Raw genomic sequence first — 20,183 nt, forward strand, 5'->3', positions numbered from 1 at the left:
AAATACTGTTGGCGCCCAGAAGTGTAGTAGTCTCTATCACACCTAATGTGGAAAATTCTCACTGGAAATGTACTTTTTTCTTTCTTTTCAAAAATGTATTGTGTTATTTTCTCCACTGTCACCCTTAGCCCAATGCATTGGACACAGTAGTAGCTCAACAGAAGTGCCCTTTGATTTGAATACTACTGCTCTCTTTGGCAGCTCCAGCAGTAAAGGCGGATTGGGTGTATTATCTATGCAATAGTGAACTGCAATTGAAACCAGGTCTCTCGGCCTCTAAGTAGCAGTATGAAACAAACACTTATTGAGAGATCAGCCCTAACCAGTGTTTCTTTAGGGAAAAGGGTCTTAACTTCCCCTAACCATTGAAAGAACGGGACCCCAAACCAAGGAATTCAAAGGAATAGTCAAGGATCTTGAGGGTGGGGAGAAGGGGAGGCAAGTGTACTACGTGGACATTTCAGGACGACCGCGATCTTGGGGAGCGGGGGATGGGAGGGTAGCCTGACGGGAGAGCCCAGGGCTGAGCAACCCCTCTTCCGGGCAAGCCCAGGGCATGAGTCACTGGTGAGCGTAGCGGGAGGAAGGGGCGGCCTGAGTCATAGCCCCAGGGGAGGTCGGAGGGTGACAGATGGGTCTGTGGAGCTGGGGGTGGAATTTAAGTAGGAAGTGGATTTTGAAATCCACTCCCTCCCTCTGGGGTTGGGGTCAAGGGGCCCAGGGTCCGAGGGACTGGAGGTGGGGCTGCTCCTCGGGTGGCGGGGAAAGGCTAGCGGGCAGCTGGGGAGACGGCTAGCCAGCCCGCGGCGCCGAAATCTCCCGCGCTCAGGAGCTGGCCCCTCCTCCCCAGCCGGCCCTCACGCCCCTCGCCGCCGCCAGGCCTGCCAGCCGGCTCCTCCCGCCTTCCCCGCGTCTCAGCCGCGGCCCCAGCTGAGCAGCAAAGTCCCCGCCCCGCCCGCGCCAAGCCCGGCGGCCCGCCGCGCGCCGCCAGTGACGGCACTGCAGGGTGCGTGGCCAATCGGCGCGGCCCTCGAGGAGGCTGCCTCGGCCCCGCCCCTCGCGCCCAGGACCAATGGGGTCCCGGCGCCAGCGGCCGCGGCGGGGTGAGGGGTCGCGAGGCCCCGCCCCGTCCTCCCCTTTCCCCTTTGCCCCGCCCTTTCCCGCCCGGCCCCCCAGCCCCGCGCCGCTGCTGGTGCCGGTCCCCGCGCTGGGCCCGCCCCCGCCCCTCCCGCCGGCCCGCCAGCGCGCCTCACGGCTCCTGTCTCCCCTCCCTTCTTCTCTCTCTCACGCCTAGCGCAATGGCGGCGGCCGCGGCGGAGCAGCAACAGTTCTACCTGCTCCTGGGAAACCTGCTCAGCCCCGACAATGTGGTCCGGAAACAGGCAGAGGTAACCGAGCTCGCCGCCCCCAACCCCGCGCCCCGGCCGGTGCGCCGACCCTTCCCCGGACGCCGCCCGATGGGCCTCGGCCGCTCCAACGCGGCCGTGCAGGCCGGGCCGGGCGGGCGGCGGCCGCGCAGCCCACGTGTGAGGCGGCCCGCGGCTCCCGGTGGTGCCCCCAGGCCCTTCTGGCCCTTGCAGCGGCGGCGCCGGGCGCCAGTTACCTCCCCGCTGCCGCTCGCACACACGTGCGGCCGCTGCTGACACGCTGCCCCCGCCCAGATGGGGAAGCCAGGCGGCTGGGAGGGATGTGGGGTGTGGGGCGGGCCCCGGGGCTCCCCGCGCCCCTTTCCCCCTACTGGGAGCCTCCCCCTCCCAGCGGTGGTCACCACCCTGTCCTGCTTTTTGATCCCCCAAACCCTAGTTCGTCACCCCTGTTTCTCTCCTGCCCCCTCTCTAACCACACAGTCTGTCCCTCCCTTCCCCATCCCCTCCTATTGATAATGAGTGTACTGCCATCTCGCCTTCTTTCTACCTATTTCCATTTAGTCCTCTTTCTCAGTCTGGTTCATAACGCCAGAAGCCAGATTTCCCTCCTCCACCCACAATTTTGTGAAGTTGCTTTTAGGATTTCTTAGCAGCTTGCACCTTACTTTGCTCATGCTTCAGATAAATTTTCTTTGATCTCCAGAGATTTGTGGTCTCATAACATAAATGGGATGTCTTGGGACTTCCGTTGTTTAACTGGGCCAGTGCCATATGTTTAAGCCTTTAATTTCGCTAAATCTAACCTGAACCTCTTTTTAACCACCTCTGGCTCCTGTGGACCTATGGATAAAGTTTCAAGAGACAATATATCAAATGTACCTGCAAGTTCTTTTACCAGCAGTAAGGCACTTGCAGTAAATCTTCAATAGAAGACTGATGTTTTACTAAGTCAGTGTTGAGATGGATTGGAGATACTTCAAGGGAAGGGCAGAAACTTTCCAGTCTCTGTTAAGTACATTATCAGACTCTATCTTCAGACTTGATTATATATGGAGTTCTTTGTGACCACGTGATTGAAGATTTTTGTAAGATTCAGTGAAGGATGTTCAGCCAGATACTTTTACAAAGCAAAAATTTATTTTGTACATAGCTAATGAAATTGAGGGACAAGTCCTCTTCTGAACTCACGAGTTTTATAGTTGACTTGAAAATCACAATGTCATTCATACTTTAAATAGACTGAGGATATGCTGGTTATGCTTAGTGGTCTAAAGATCCATGAAGTAAATACACTGCAAGTTTAGTTCTGTATGAAAAGCACTTTAAACAACTATTAACTTTATCTTAATGAGTTTTGATACATTTATTATACATGTAATACATATTCAAGTATAAATTATATATACACACATTATACATATTCAAGGTAAAAATTCAAAATACAAATAGTTTTTTATCCTGTTTCCCAAAGGTAACCACTTTTAAGTGTCTCATGAATGTTTCTTGCAAATATCTTCACAAGCATGTATGTATATATCGATTTTTACATGAGTAGGCTTATAGTATGCATACAACTGTGCAACTTTCATTTGGTGAAAACTTGTGAGTTTTCACTCAGTGTATTTCACATTGCCACGCAACAGCTATGGATGCGTTTGTTCAATCACCTGTGAATGGACAGCTGAGGTTTTCAGCATCTCACTCCTAAAAACGGTACTGTACATAGGAGAAGGTGTATACCTATCTTTTCAGACTTTGCTAGGTTTATTTGTAGAATACTTAAAAGTAAAATTTGTCCTTAGAAATAATGTGCATTTATTAGTTGCATGAATTTGCACTTCTATCAGTGGGATGTGATGAGCCTATGAAAACATTTTAACGCTTTCTGCTAACTCTAGAGGTAGTTTTTCAACAAAATAAGTTCTTAATCCCAACCCATAATAGAAATTTCCCTGTGTTACAAAGCAGAACAGCATTGTAATTAGTAAGCTAGTTTAATTCTCCCTCTTCCCTCCAGTTGCTTAAGTCTCTATTGTCAAGCCTAGTGGGGAATCTCTCTTCTATTGAACTAAATACCAATGTCTGGTTCAGCTTGAATTCCAGTTGGTGCCTGTTGTAAATCTTTTATCACTCCCATCACTTTGGGGATAGTTAGCAGCATTCAGCACATTTTCTCATAAAGAACAATTGAAAGTAAATACTGTTATTCTCTTAGTCTCTTTATTCTTAGTGAAAACATTCAGATAGTATATTTTTACTGTCATTGTATATCCTGGTACTATATTAATATGTAAAGTAAGTAGTATAATATAGAATTTTCTTAATTTCACAGAAAAAAAGGTAAATGTTTGAGGGGAAGCTTCCTGGCATCATATCATGTAACATTAAACTGGTCTGTAAATCGAGCTTCTTAGGAAGGCAAAATATTTGAAAAAGAAATGACTGTCCATAGCAATACCTTAATACTACCTTTTTCTTTTCTTGTCTTTTGTCAGTAAACTAAATAAAATTGAGTATCAGTCTGATATATCAAGTACAGAAATTTTTTTTGAACTAAAGAATTGGCAAGAGCTGAGTAAATATCTTTGTAATTTACTCAGTCAAAGTAAAAATACTTAGTTGACACATAAATACCAAACTGTTGACTAAGATGACTTGTTTTATATTCAAATTTGTAATCAAGTACAGTAAACTTATTGTTACATGTTGAAATCATTGAGTGGCTTCAAAACTAAAAAGTTTTAAAGCTTTTTCCATTGTATAAACCGTTTGAAAGGTTTTATATTTTATTTCTATTAAATCTTAAGGGATTTTTCTATTTATAATCTTTCTGGTATTTGAAGAAATGATTGAAATACCCCTAAGTTTCAAAATTCAATTCAATTGACATGAATAAACAGTTGAATTAATGACTGACCCGTATTCCAAAGTTGAAGGTCCATGGCATTCATGACTAGACATTTCTATATGACATAAGCTTGAGTAGGTCACTAATCTTATGCATGGATTTTTATATTCTCAGTGTTTTCCATTGACTTTCGTTCCTCATTGATTCTAAACAGCACTTCATTAATGAGATTAAATTGAAGGAAGTCAACATATTAAAAAGTTTGCCTGATTTTTGAGGAACCAGGGTTTTTCCTCCTAGGTAAAAGTTGTTTTTCCCTTTTACATTACATTGTATGGTGGAATCAAAGGGAATTGAACTTTAATTTGCAGGGACACTGGTCACATTGATTGAACCTGCCTGGGCTAGTGCTGGGAGTATTCTGAGAAAAATTCTTTGTATTTGCTGTGCTCTAATGTGCTAGGTGTTTGGAATACAAGGAGGAAGAGATACCATCTTTGTCTTTGTGGAACTCAGTCTATTTAGGCTAAGAAAAAGTTATTCTTTTCATTTTATGGCTGTGTTCTTTTCACCAAACTTTATACTTGACCAGTGTCGTGGTATAAAGGTAATACTAGATCCGGATTGCTACCCTGAAACATATCAAATGGGGAGAACCCTCTCTCAGGAGTCAGATGTCATACTAAACTCTCCTTCCATTGACTTAGAATATGTTACAGAATAAAGTTTAATATTTAACTTACTGTTTGTAACAGGTTTTCTGAGAGTAGTATCCTAGTGAAGGATTTTTTCACAAAACAATTTAGACCGCTGGAAATTCAAGTGTTAAACATTTATAGCATCTACAAGGCATTAAGGGCATTTTTATTGTACTGCGAGAGGCTTTGTTTAAATGAAAAAACTATACTGGTTTTTGAGTTGCTTTGATAAAGATTAAGTGAAAAATCTCAAGGTACATATCCAATTTTGCAATCATCTTGTGAATATCTTTACATAAATTATCTCATTTCTGGATAAATAAATTCAGACCATCTTCTCTCCTTAGCTGTGAATACTTTTCGTCACAGTTTTCAGCAGTGTTGTGTTCTTAGGTGCTTATGTATTAGAGAGGAACTTGAGGTTGTCAGAGGATTTTGAGTTCTCTTTTCCCCAGAAGGTGTTCTTCCCCAGACTGAGGTATGTTTGAGAAGTTTGAAAACGGTGTAACACTGCGTAAATAGAACTGGTTGTTTAGTGGAGTCAGCCCTGAGAGGTGAGACCTGGAGAGAGCATGCCATCCTAGGGAGATTTGGGGTACCAGTTGACCCCAGAAGACTAGAGTTCTTTCTACTGTTTATTGTCTATGACCTTGAGCAAGTTATTTAACTCCAGGGCCTTTATTTCCTTATCTAACAGTATGTCAAGGGGTATCACAGAGCCCTGTATGAATGGGATGTTCTTGAGGAGAAGCCCAACTTTCCCTCCCTTTGTCCTCATCACTTCTGTCCAGAGAGAAACCAGGTAGACTGTAGGGAATTGTAGCTGTTAAAGAGTGGACAAACTCTTTGAATTTAAGGTTGCTAAGAAATTAACATGTTATCTACAGTGTATCCTTAAAGTGGATAGATGAGAATAGACTGTTTATTAAGAGGCCCCTGTGGATGGGAAACAGTTCCAAAGGTACTTAAAATAATGATTTATTTTCCACATTAGAAGACTGCCATTCAAAATTGTATGCATGAACATGAATTTATACTTCTCTTCAATTTACTTTTGCAGACATCATGTACCTAGGTCCTGTTTTTTTATCCACTCTGACAATCTGCCTTTTAATTGGTGTCAATTTTTTATTGTTAACCAGTTTGCGTTCATTTTACATTATTAATGGAGAAGGAAAGAAGTGTCCTGAGTCACAAAACCTAGATTTCTAGATCTATTAAAGTGATATTTAAAAATGGTATTAAGTTTCCTGGCCAACTTTATCACGACCATATTCATTTATAATGTGGTTTTAGTATAATCCTTGCTTGAAAGAAGATGTAGCATAAAGAAGTTGAACACTTGCCGTTTCTCTGACTTGCTCCATTTGAGGATATTTCTCCAGCAGTTGTAAGTAGTAATTTAAACCAGTTCTACATCCTCTGGTCTAAAAACTGTTGACAAGATAAGCAGTTTTCCATGATGTAAGGGGATATTGAGTGAGCACTTATTTTGCAGCATGGTGGCTCAAGTCACCTTGAGTAAGTTTTTCACTCTCTTATGCCTTGAGTTTTACTAATCAGAGGAGTCTAAGTTGAGAAAACATACATATACATCAGAAAAATCTATCTAAGGGGTAAAGGTGGACGAGAACTTGATAAGTAACTTCTTCGGCATCCTCTCTTTCCTGACCTATCCAAAGTGTGTTCTCTGTCACAGGAGAAAACCTTCACACCAGCCCTGGATCCTGTGATGACTCACGTGTGGATCTTTCCAGCTCTTCCTTTCAGCTCTTTTTCATGGTATTATGACGATTTCTGACATTATATTCTAACCTTTAATGTTCCTTTTCGTGTAGGAAACCTATGAGAATATCCCAGGCCAGTCAAAGATCACGTTCCTCTTACAAGCCATCAGAAATACAACAGCTGCTGAGGAGGTACTACTCTCGTGCTTGAGATTATGACAGTCTTACTAAGATGGTGGTCAGAGTGGGTAATGAGAACTGCTGTATACCGCATAGACATTGCCAGAACTTTGAACTTATTTCTTTGCCAACAGTTCTTTGGAGATACCATTTTTTTTGAAGTACTCTGTCAAAGAATGAGAGTTGTTGGGTTTTTTTTAACTTTTTCTTTTTTTTTTTAATGGAGGTACTGGGGATTAAACCCAGGACACATGCAAGCTCAGCACACACTCTACCACTGAGCTGTTAACACCTGCCTTCTGCCCCAGCTCCACAAATTTCTTTTTTTCCATGTAAGGTGATGTATCCAAAATATTTTTTAAATAAATGATTTTTAAATAATTACATAAAATTATTAAATTTAAGTGATATCTGTAACTAAAATTTTTTTTCTTTTAACAGTTCATTCTGAAGGAGGAAATTTAATTCATTCATTGTTTTAGTGTGTTGCCAAGTGATTCTGAAAAGATACTTTTTGTCTTTAAAATTTTTATGCTTATAGCTATCTAGTTGGTGAAGAATATGTGCAAAAGATGTATAAGGACAAAGACACGCTTTGTTAGAGTTCTTTAAAAATCATAGTTTGGGGGAGGGATAAATTGGAGGTTTGGGATTTGTAGGTGCTAACTACTATATATAAAATAGATAAACAAGGCCCTACTGTATAGCACAGGAAACTGTATTCAATACTTTAGCATGACCTATAATGAAAAAGAATTTGAGAAGGAATATATATATATATATATAACAATCACTATGCTGTATACCAGAAATTAACACAACATTGTAAATCGACTATACCTCAATTTTTTAAAAATCATGGTTGTTAGCAGATGACCTACTTGCTGTACTAGATTCAAATTCATAGTCTGTTACTGCTTTTCTGTGCATTTAGCAACTAAGTTTATCTTCTTGGAAAGTAATATCCTTATATATGTTTTACGATAAGTGCATTTCCTCTGGTTTGGAAAAGATGTCACAATAACCCAAGTTTAGAAAACTTACTCACCTATGAAACATTGCATTTAGAATTTGGTGAACTATATGTAAAATACTTACATTAACACGTGATGAAACTGAAGTCATGCTAACCTTGTACATGGTATTACACCTGACTTCTTGTAGTCATTCAGTTTAAATTAAATTGGCAATTTAGTGTTCTCTGATAACACTTAGAAAACACTATAAAAACACCCCAGTTCTTTAAAGCGGAACAAAAGGCATTTTTTTTTCACCTTTGTGATATACTTTTCCTTTAACTCAAAATAAATGATAAATATGGAAAACAAACATAGAAGGAAAGTTGTCTCTAAAAATAGCTGGCTGTTCTAATCCTTGAAGATTAATGCATGTTAGCTGCAAACAAATCTTAAAACCAAGAGTAAAAGTATTGAATTTTATTTTTAAAAACCTGTATTAAACCCTATTTAAATCTTGCTTTGAGTTAGGAATTGGGTGATTATGAATAGCCTCAGCATCTTGGTTGTGGCTTCATAGTTCAGTGTATGTGTGAGAAAAATTGTACAAATTTTAACCACAATTGGGATTTTAACACCTTTGAATCCTTTCTTGAGCATACATTAACTTTTCTTTAAAGTTTGTTGTCTGTCAGAAGTGATTCAGATAAAAAAAGTTTTCTCAGAAGTAAATGGAGGGAAAAGATGGCAAATTTTATTTGTATAGCTTAACTTATTTTGTTGTTGGCCATAGTCCCAAACTAATTGTGATCAAGAGTACATGCAGTCCAGAAAAAAAGAATGTGAAAAATTGGGTTTAGTATTTTCAATGGCTCATTGACTTAATAGGATAAAATTTTAGAATGGCATTTGTCTCAGCTTTTCTTTTGGTAATCTGAAGGAATATTATACAGAAAATGCCAAATTTAAATACATTTTACATATTTGAAAATGGGATATATACACACAGAGATCAGTTAGTAGTTTTTAGGTATTGGGAACTTGTAGTGATCGTTTGCATGAATGAAGTGTAAAGATAAATGGATGTGATAGCATATTATCCAAGAGGTTAATGAAAGGGTGATGCTATAGTAAGACAGACCAGGCTGGGAGCATAAGATTGGGTAGGAAAGGCACTTCATCTACTGGAATGAGAGCCAGATAGAGAAGGAAGAAAAGAGCATTGTAGAGTTCATGATTTATATTAAGATTTATTTTTCTCCAAAGAATATGTTTAAAATAGGAATTAAAGACAGGTTTATCATTGCTAAGGTACATCTTTGTATTCGAGATCTAATATGTTGAGGGCTTTTCCTCAGCTATAAACAGAAATAGCCTTTGTGTGGCATTTTCTGTACAACAGACCAACGTGATTGGAAAGAGTTTTATGTATTTTACCTTTTTTTTTTTAAACCCTAACAAAGTGCTTTTGAAATGAATTGTAAAAATAGAATGTTGAAATACATCAATGGCAGAGTGAATGTAGTTTGTTGGAAATTTTTTCTCCAGTAAGACACCAAGTTATTAACAGTCTTATCTATTTATAGGCTAGACAAATGGCTGCCGTTCTCCTAAGACGTCTTTTGTCCTCTGCATTTGATGAAGTCTATCCAACTCTTCCTTCTGATGTTCAGACTGCCATCAAGAGTGAGCTACTAATGATTATTCAAATGGAAACACAGTCTAGCATGAGGAAAAAAATCTGTGATATCGCTGCAGAGCTGGCCAGGAATTTAATAGGTATGGATGCAAATGCATTTGTCATTGTGTTACAGAAGAAAATGAGTATACGTATCTGGTTTTTTTAAGTGAAATCTTGGAAGAAGACTCACAAGTACTTGGGTACCATTCATTCTGTTGCAAAACCAGAGTGATTATGAATTCTGCATTTAAAGCCAAAGTTGACAGATTGTTGTGAAATGTAGATATGATACTTACCTATTGATCTTCAAAACATCCCTGTGGAGAAGTAATTTTCTATTTTACTTGAAAACTGTCAGTTTTATTTTCCCCTTAATCTGTAAAGTTTTGAAAGCATGGTCTAAATTATAAACTTGCTGATAGAAGTAGACATCAGTGGACTGCAGGTGCTTTTTGGCTGTTATATTTGTGTGTTTATAAATTAAGCACGTATGCTTATCATACTATATACATTATTAAATACCCAAAAATATTTTTAAAGGATAAGGCAAATGAAAACATTTAAAAATGTGTTTTATCAACAGCTGAAATTCTTTTTGGTCACACTAAAAATAATATAGTTGGCTATACTTTGTTTTTTTTTTTTTCACAGATTCATACATGTGGTTTTAAACTTGGTTCATTTAGGTGGCATTATAAGGTTGAAAGAATACTTCTCTAAGATAAGGCTAAATGGAGGAATACTGTTGGTTGCATATTAGTAAATTATGACACTAATGTTTTAATCTCAGCTACCAGTAATGCAGGTGTTCTTGTTCAATTCACCTTACTGATACATCCAATTCTTAAAAATTAATAGGAAATATGTTAAATTTTTATATTTTAAATAAGTTCAAAACCCACAGAAACTTGAATTTTTTAAATAGCATGGAAAGTTCTATTTTCAAGTTTTTTAAGTGTGCAGATAGGAATTTTTATAGATTATATCATTCCTAACTCAAAATAACTTAATAATGGCAACTTTTCCAAAATATTTCCAAGTGCTCTCTCCATAAATTTTTTTTAAGCAGCTATTTTATCCCCTCTTAAAGCATCATCCTTAGGTTGAAGGGACAAATTAGGGCATTTTTTTCCTAATGTCAGCACACTTATCATTTCAGAGAAGTTGAGCAAATATGAGGGAAATTTTTTTTTAATGCGAACATCTGTAATATCTATAAATCTTAAGTTCTGATGGTATAACCAGTGTGTCTGTTAACTGGTACGGTGGATTTTTGTGGTTGTTGATTTTTGTTATGCAAAGTATTAGAAAAATTCTGTTTTAAAATCTTGTTAAACACCTTGATAACGTTCTCTAGCACTTAAAACTGCAGACTGTGAGCACTGCTACAGGGCTCCCATTCTCTAGTTTACAAGTAATAATTTGGTTCAAGACTTGTTTTTAAATATTAGCTTTGCTTATTTTTTAAACTCCTTAATTAACAATAGTATGTATGAAAGAGTCAGGCAGTCAGATAGTCAGTGTGTTGCCTTTTCTCCAAACCCCACTCCTTAGAAGTAGCCACCACTATTATCTGTGCTTATGTAACCCAGGTACCCACAATTGCTTTTTACTAGATTATAATACCATAGTATGGTTAAAGGTCCTAATTCTGTTGGAGTTTTTGTAAAAACATAGAGCAAGGGACACTTTCTACAGCCAAATATTTTGAATGAGGTTTATGAAATGGAAGGAGCCACCCTTAATACTTTGAAATTTTGATTGACACACTTTATGCCTGAATTTCTTTACTTTTAGATGAGGATGGCAACAACCAATGGCCTGAAGGTTTGAAGTTCCTTTTTGATTCTGTCAGCTCTCAAAATATGGGACTGCGGGAAGCTGCCCTTCATATTTTCTGGTATATACATAGATCTAATTTTTTTGGAAAAATTTAATATTATGAATGCCCAAAGCACATTTTAATTAATTGTTTTAGTCTAGCTTAACGTTTTAGACTTAATGCCTTTAGATGAGCTTTGTATTTGTATTGGAAGCAAAATTGAAAAGAACAAAGCTTTTCATTTTACATTATGAACAAGGATTCTCTGAAGTTTTCTTTCCTTTTGTCTTTTATGATTCTGAAAACATTTCTGGGATAGTTTCGTCTCCTTTAGGAGATTGACATAGTACCAAATGTAGCTTTCAGACAACTGCTTTAGTAATGACATCTGGAAGAAGAGAAAGAAAATGCTGGTGAATCCCTACTGTTCTCTGGGTCTTCTGTGACCAAGCTTTATGAAAACATAATATTTTAATAAACTCAGAATGCTCTAAAGTTAGGATGAAATGATTTCTGCATTAAAGAAATTGGGGGCTCACTGTATTGTTCAGTTTTACTGCATTTAAAATAATATACAGTTGGATTTATAACTTTTCAACATCATATACTTTTTTTTAAATGAGATATACCTTGAACATCAAAAGAAGACAAGGGTAGATATCACGCCATTTTCGACTTTAGTTGTCAGATGTATCTTGTTTATATTGATAGCCCAAATTGGAAAATTAATTAAAAGTATTCAGTTTAATTGTTTCCAAATTTAAAGTAGAGCAGAACTTGGACTACTTGGATTACCAAGATTGGGAGCAAATTGTGAACGTGGTTATTACAGTTACCACCTGAAACCCTGTGGTGACTCTCGTTCCATCCTGTACCTCAGGTCAGCTCCCCACGGAAACAGAGAGAAGGATAAAGCTGAGGGCTGGGATGGGTGGGCACCTGGGTAACCTCTAGTCTCAGGTGGATCCTCTCCACTATGTTTCTGTTCACTTGACCCCAAAAGAGGATTGCTTGAACGATGGGTAGATGATATTCAGTCTTAAGGATTAATGTACACTTTTGAGTCAGGTGGACGTTTAATTAGATGTTCTAGCTGACACCTTGGTAAGGTATAACGTAGTTTTTAAAGGATGCTTCGGATCATTTTTTTAGGAACTTTCCTGGAATTTTTGGGAATCAACAGCAGCACTATTTAGACGTCATCAAACGGATGTTAGTTCAGTGTATGCAAGATCAGGAGCATCCATCGGTAAATAATTTCAACTCCATTAATTTAACACCTGATTTAATATAGCATCTAACTTGTGGAGAGAAATCTATGTATTTGGAGATTGTCTTTACTTTTATACTTTAAAATATAAATACTAATTTTGCTGATAAAGAAAAATTTCATCTTAAGTAAAAAAACTTGAACTTGAATCCATCAAAAATTTCTCATGTTAGGCATTTTTACTCTATTTTAGATCAGGACATTATCTGCTAGAGCTACTGCTGCATTTATACTTGCAAACGAGCATAATGTTGCTCTGTTCAAACATTTTGCAGACTTGTTACCTGGATTCTTACAGGTAAGAAAACAGTTCAAACTGGGTGATATAATTATATCCTTGTTGGTTTTCTGTTGCTTAAATTCTCATCATAGTTTTGTAATGCATCCATTTATTCAGTAAATATTTGTTGGCTACTGTGTGCTGGCTGGGTATTGAGCAGTGATCAAAACATGCAAATCTGTCCCCACTGAGCTTACATCTTTTGCCTTCGGTAGACCTTCATTCTCAGTTTCAAGTTTCTTCTGTAAGGCAAATGATATAAGGAATTTATGCTTATTATTGAATATATAATCACATAGGTTATTTCTGTTAAAACAACCAAAGAGCCTGTGAAATATAAAGCCCATTCTACATAAGGAGAAACTAGGGAGGAGAGAATAAGAAACTTGCCCAAGGTCACAGTGTTGGTAAGTGGTGGAATCAAGTGTGGTTCAAGCCCAAATTGGACTGCAGTCCTTACTCTTAAATACAGGGCTTGTAACAGTTTGTATTATAAAGCTGATGGTTAATTAATATTATTGGATCCCAAGGATAAGTTATTTTAAGAACACCTTCTGCCTCAATCAGAATGTAAAATAAGCTTGAATGAGTTAGAGCAGTTATTCTCAACCTTGTCAGACCTCAAACCCCCTTTTAGAACAAGTATTTTATAACTTTCCATTACTCTATCTTAAAATGAAATTCATAGGTAACAACTCTTGTACAGGCACACGTTTTAAAAATATCAATATATGGCCCTAAGGTAATAGAAAGAAGAGATAGAAAGTAAGGTCTGATAAAGTGGCATGCTTTTCCATGTGTCAACGCTGTGGCCTTACTGCAACAAAAACATAGTAGCCTGGATGGTTCTAAGTGATGTATGTGAATGTGATAGCTAAAATTGTGGACTGATACAGAGGTATCATTAACAATGCGGACACCATGATTTCTGTTACTGTTGTTGATTTGAACTGGTGATTTTTAGAAATGGTAAAGTTCTGGACAAAACAAAATGTGTGTTCATTCTTAATTTATAGAATATTTACATTTTGAGGGGAAAACATCATGGTACATTAAAACCAGGCAAAAAATAATTTGTGAGCTAGGTTCTAGGTTCAGATCATTATAAATGAGCTTTTCATTTATGTGTCTGACATTTATAATCATGTAAGAGGCATGTTAAGGTCGGGTGAGTTCCTCGTAAACGTTTGTATCACAGATGTAGGACACACGGTACCCCTGGCCTTTGCATTTCCTCAATCTTGTGATAACCAAGAAATACCTCTTGGGAGAAATGGTGCCCCTGTTGGGGACTAGGTTAGAGAGTATTTAAAGGAGCTAAAACCAAGGTTCATATGTGATAAGAGTTATTACTGGGACTTAGTAGAAACTTTTTTCCCCATACAGTTAAATTAAAGAGATAGTGAGTAGGTCAGTGACAAAACATTAATTGATGACACATTCTGTTGTTTTAGTAGTTGAGTTACTTTTTAAGTCTAATTTCAGATTTTCTTCCTCTGAATTTAAAGTTAAAATGTTGGCCAGAACTTCTAGGAGTCATGATTCTGAAATAGGCAAGGTAGCTATAAAAAGCACACTTAAGTACCACAATGACCAAACTTGACATCAAAGGAGAAATAAACTGGGTAATATTGGACACTTGAAATGTATCATAGGATCTGATATTTACTGTATGTATGAAAAAGACGAGGATATATGGACTTTCTTGTTAATAATGTGTCCATGTTGGTTCATCGATTATACCAAATATGCCACAATGATGAGGGATGTTGAGGGTAGGAGAGTATATATGGGTGGGTGAGTATATATGTGTGAGTATATATATATGTATCAGGCTATGTGCAAACTCTTATTTCCTGCTCAATTCTGCTGTGAACCTGAAACTGCTCTAAAAAAATAAAATATTAATTTTTTAAAAATTGTGATATATTCACAAAATAGCATACAATTCAGCAGTAAGTAAATAAGTTACTGATAAAAAAAAAAAGAAAAAGGCTAGGATATGGATATTAGAAGGACAGAGAAAAAGATTCCTCTGGTTATGAAAAGAATTCTTTACCAGTCTTAAGTTTTGTTGTGACGGTTATAGTGTTACACTGATTTTAATTTTGACTTAGGTTTAAATCTTTATTTTGTATGTTTCTAGTTAACATTAGACAAAAGGAAGATATATAAGTGGTTATAGGTAGAACATTTGCATCATGTAGATTGCATGCTATTATTTAGTGAAAAATGAAACTCTAATTTCTCTGTTGTCTGCCTCTTAATGTTTTAGCTAATGAAGTGTCATAAAGTGACTCTTGAACACAAATCTTATTTTTTTTACTTCACCTTTTCTAGGCTGTAAATGACTCATGCTACCAGAATGACGATTCAGTCCTAAAGTCCCTTGTTGAGATTGCAGACACTGTGCCAAAGTATTTGCGTCCTCATTTGGAAGCTACTTTACAGCTGAGTCTAAAGGTAAATTAAAACCTTCAGTAAATGTTTTTTTTTTTTCAGTGAATAACCTGCTAAATGTATACAAATATGTCTTTCTTTGTAGTTGTGTGGAGACACTAGCCTCAACAATATGCAGCGCCAGCTTGCCCTTGAAGTGATTGTGACCCTCTCTGAGACTGCAGCTGCTATGTTAAGAAAACATACCAATATTGTTGCACAGACTAGTAAGTCAAAAGTCTTTACATAGTTGATGTTAAGGTGGCAAAATTGTTGGGTAAATTTGCTGAGAGTTGTCTAAGTTCACAGATATATTGGTAGAATGAATGTCCTTTCAAAGTCAGGTGAATCTAGGGAAAATACACATATATACACTTAACTGCATGGACCCAATCTGATGGCCGTGCTACAGCACCTTGAAGCCTCATAATAGCAGGCATGACTTCTAATACTTGGAAATAAACCAAAAGATTTATAAGAATTCTATGGAGGACACATTGAAAGACTAATAGAAGAACCAAATATCAGTATTCTTCAGATTAGTCTAAAAATTCAATATAATTTCAGGCAGAATCACAGTAGAATTGGTCATGATAAGATTGATTCTAAAATTCACGTGAAAGAATACAGGACCTGGAGCAGCCAAGACAATTTTGTTGAATAGGGTACAGATCTTGCTTACCAACTATGAAAATTTAGAGTTTATTGATGTTGCAGGTATAGACAGATGGATAGAATGGAACAGAAGGGTCCAGGAGCAGACTTCCTTCAATGGAAATAAAGTGGTCTTAATATTTGAAAAGATAATTCATCAAAGGTCACTGAAAGAACTGATTATTTCTATGGGAAAAATATAGCCCAACCACAAATATCCTAAGAAACCCAATTTTCAGTTAATTAAACATGAAATAATACAGATACATTTTGTAAGTAAACCTTAATAGGACGTGATTTTTTTTAAGACTGAGTCAAAATCCACAGATGCAAACATTGCTAAATTTGTACTAAAATAATTTTTTGACCAACCAAATACACAATAAGTGAAATTAAAAGATAAGCCACAGCCTGGGAAAAAATTAGTTGCAGTGCATCCAGTCAACAAAGTTTTGATATTCAGAAAGTAGATAGAGGCTGAGAACAGGAAACTTGCAAAAAAGAAATCTGAAATAGCTAATGAACACTGTTCAGTCTCAGTAAAAACCAATTGTAAATAATTATCAAATACCAGTTGTCAGAAAGTTGGACAGTGTCAAGCATTGAGGGGTGTGGAGCAGAGAGGATTCCCAAGACCACGTCACATCTCGTGAAATAAGACCGGCCTCTAGCAATCAAGTTTATGCCACCACCATGGGGAGCACTGCAGTAGGTTTTAGTAATTTTGAAGGTACTTGAAATAATTTCCTGCCCTGAATTGACACTTGTCAAGGTGATGTGTATAAGAATCTCATCAAAGTGCAAGTTGTAATAGGAAGAAAATTGGGAACAACCAAAACGTCCATCTACAAGAGAGTGTGTTTATACAGTGGAATGCTGTGAAGTAATTCTAGTGAAATCCGTGTGTATTGAGGAAAGCAAATTGCTGAAGGATATATATAGTTTGATACCATTGATTATATAAAAATAAAATCTTGAGGTAGTACTACATTTTGTGTATGGATAGAGAAATCCCGCAGTTCAAACGTGGGAACAGTTTGGTAATGAGAAACATTGATTTTATTATGGTGCTTGCTTCTCACGAGGGAGGAAGAGGATGCAATAGGATTCAGGAAATTTGACTCTCATCCTTAATGTTCTTTCTTTAAAAGAACAAAATCTAAATGCAGTGTGGAAAAAAAATTTTTTTTTAACAATCCAGATTTTGGAGGCACAGGCAAATAATTTTTTTGTTTTAGTCTTAGAGGCAAAGTAAATCCTTCATTTTTTACTTATTAAAATTCTTAATAGTAAATGATGTTATTGACAAAATTTAAAAGTCAGGGATGAAATAATTGTTTACTTTAGTTCCTCAGATGTTAGCAATGATGGTTGACCTTGAAGAGGACGAGGACTGGGCAAATGCAGATGAACTAGAAGATGACGATTTTGACAGGTAATCATACACACCAGATACCACGTGGAGGCTCCTTGACGGAATAGAGCAAGTTCAGGTGGCGGTGAGAGCGGAGAGTTATAAGGCCTGTCTCTTCCCCACTGTGTTCTGTAAATCTGAAGATAAACGTCTAAGTTTGGAATATGGGACATTTAGGCTTCCTCTGTTGTATGTTTTTCTGTATCACATTTTATAAATATTTATTTTTAATAAAGTAGCTATCTTTTCTACTCATCTCACTCTAACTTTTCTTGAAGAATTTTTTAAGGATATCTTCTAAAATATGTGTAATGCAGCTTTTTTTGTGATAAATACATTTATATGCATAGACCTTAACTTAGAATAGTTGTTTCAGCAAATTCCCTGAATTTTCCTCATATAATGCAATGTAAGTTCAGCTAGGGAGGAAACAGTAATGCTGAGATCTGTACACTGGGTAACAGTTAGCACTGACATTATTGTTTTACTTTTTCAACTTAGTAGGCTCCTGTAAATAGATTCCTATGGAAAAGTCAACCAAGATCTATATTCACTGTGAAATAGTGATAATGGCCCCTTACATGTGTATGAAACACGGCACTTCAGAGCTGTTATTTTAATTGATTCTTTCAGTAGTCCTAAAGGTATATTATCATAGTACAGATGCAGAAATGGAAAGGGAGGATTGAGTGATTTGTCCAGGATTGCATAGCCAGTTAGTAGACCCGGTATTAATACAATTTCTCTTACTCTTCCCACTGCATTATGCTACCTTACCTCCTTTCCTTAGAAAGAAGTGGAATTATTTCCCTGAAAGACTGGTAGTCAGAATAAATTACTATAACAGATATTAGATACAATTATAAAGACATTTGATTTACAGAATATATGGTCTATTTATGAAGCTTAATCCTATTATTGAAAATGACTGACTTCCAGCCTAAATACTGTTTTGAAGTATGTGAAAGTAATCCTTCGCTGGAAATCACTCAGTAGGGCTGAAGAGAAGACTGGGCTCAGATCAGGTTTCTTTTCCCTGGTTCACTTATAATGTACTACCTGGCTTTTCATTTGCCCTATAAAAGGCACCTTGATTTATATGGTATATGAAGCTATTTTTTCTGGACTTGATGAATAAGATTTTATCTGTGAGTCAATAGGCCATAACTATGTTCTCAAGATCAGTTTAAGTCTAAGAACCTGTTCTAGAAGTCATAGTTTCATCTTTTTTTCCTTGCCTTTACAGAACAGATAAAGATTATGCACATGACAAACTCACTGTTAATCTTGCAGTTCTGAAACAATACATGTGCAAAGGCTTTTATGCCCAGATTTCTTCAGTTTTCAGTAAAAAAGCTAGAATTGAGTTTGACCTATGCATAATTTTTTGCAGTGCAATTTTCGCCCCTTCAAGATGAGTAAGCCCACAGCGAGGAGAAACTCTTACTCAGGCTCAGCACCCTTGTCAGTTTTCTCTGTTCTGTCCACGGATAAGTTTGAAGAATATGTTTCTAGGAAATGAGATACCTAAGGCTCTCCTAAACACTCTGCTAATCCCTCTGAGTCTTTAAAGTGTTACAAGCTAAGTTTTGACCAGTGGCGGGGGTGGGGGGAGTCTTGAAAAATCAGATTGAGACATAAGACTTTTAAACCATGGTGAAGCGTAACAAAAATTTTATCCCCCACCTCCTGCCTTTTTTTAACCCACGCATTGACTACATACATTAGAAAGACTGCTTCAATTATTCTTTCAGTCCTAATTTAATAACATGTTTAGAAATACTGTCTGTGCTGTATACTATTCTTGTGCGTTTTGCATATGTCACATACGCTGTTCTGTTGTGTGTAGCAATGCGGTTGCTGGTGAGAGTGCTTTAGACCGAATGGCTTGCGGACTTGGTGGAAAGCTTGTCCTGCCGATGATCAAGGAACACATTATGCAGATGCTTCAGAATCGTAAGCTGTTATCCCTTTCAAATGTTAGAATAGTGGAGTGTGGTTTTCCCAGTCTTACACTCTAACAAATCTTGGGTTGTTTCTAAAAGTTAATCTTTGCCTTTTTATATTCTATGCTCAATCTAATTCTCATATTGATAAAATTCTATTTAGTCATCTTTAGAACCACCCAGCCTTGGGCTAAAGAACATTTTTTCCTCAGTACTGCAGATATTATTCAATTCTCCCTCCCCAGAATTGGCTTCAGGAAAAAATTATAAATTCTAAGGAAAATGTCAGATTTACTCCCTAGCCAGAAATATCTAAATTTGAATTTAAATAAGGCATCATTATTTGAATGTTTATGAAATAGTAGCATATTTGATTCGTACAGTCTTTCTTCATCTAATATCTTTTATTTTTAAAAAATAGCTAGTATAATCAGAAGAGAAGCCGCTTCTGTATTTCTTTTTTATATTCCTAACAAATATTTGGTCATTTGTTAGCCTTGTACCTATAATGTATATCAATACCAAAAATTGTTGTTGTTTACCTGTTTTATTTTTGTCTTATTAATTACAAAGTTAATGTGCTTGACATTTTTTAAAAGTTCAAATACAGAAATGGATAAACTAAAAGTCCCATAACTTAGATTAAGGTAGCCACTGTTAACAGTGCTCTGAGACTTTTCTCTGACCTCATTTACACATATATGCAGTTCTTTAAAGTGGGAATATGGCATACAGACACCATGCTTACTTTAATCTTTTGCTCCACAGTATATCCTGTCACCACACATAGTCTCCCTTACTTAACAGCCACATGGCATCCCACAGTTCCCCATTAAATCTTAATAGCTTTGTTGATAACAGATAATGCTACTGCATACATTCTTCTGTAGAAATCCTGGCT

The 20,183-nt window shown here is 37.2% G+C and overlaps 1 protein-coding gene across 1 annotated transcript in view; it reads left to right on the plus strand.

Annotated features, from left to right (window-relative positions):
* Positions 1-1,168: 1,168 nt before the first annotated feature.
* IPO5 (importin 5) overlaps positions 1,169-20,183 on the plus strand; it is a 38,464-nt gene continuing 19,449 nt past the window's right edge. The window contains exons 1-10 of the mRNA XM_074378444.1: positions 1,169-1,388; positions 6,752-6,832; positions 9,363-9,555; positions 11,255-11,357; positions 12,432-12,528; positions 12,743-12,847; positions 15,170-15,292; positions 15,375-15,495; positions 17,270-17,357; positions 19,186-19,292. Coding sequence (XP_074234545.1) covers positions 1,299-1,388; positions 6,752-6,832; positions 9,363-9,555; positions 11,255-11,357; positions 12,432-12,528; positions 12,743-12,847; positions 15,170-15,292; positions 15,375-15,495; positions 17,270-17,357; positions 19,186-19,292 — 1,108 coding nt within the window. The 5' untranslated portion in view covers positions 1,169-1,298. The remainder of the gene's footprint in view (positions 1,389-6,751; positions 6,833-9,362; positions 9,556-11,254; positions 11,358-12,431; positions 12,529-12,742; positions 12,848-15,169; positions 15,293-15,374; positions 15,496-17,269; positions 17,358-19,185; positions 19,293-20,183) is intronic.

The sequence above is a fragment of the Camelus bactrianus genome, chromosome 14 (genome assembly GCF_048773025.1).
Source record: "Camelus bactrianus isolate YW-2024 breed Bactrian camel chromosome 14, ASM4877302v1, whole genome shotgun sequence".
Lineage (NCBI taxonomy): Eukaryota > Metazoa > Chordata > Mammalia > Artiodactyla > Camelidae > Camelus > Camelus bactrianus.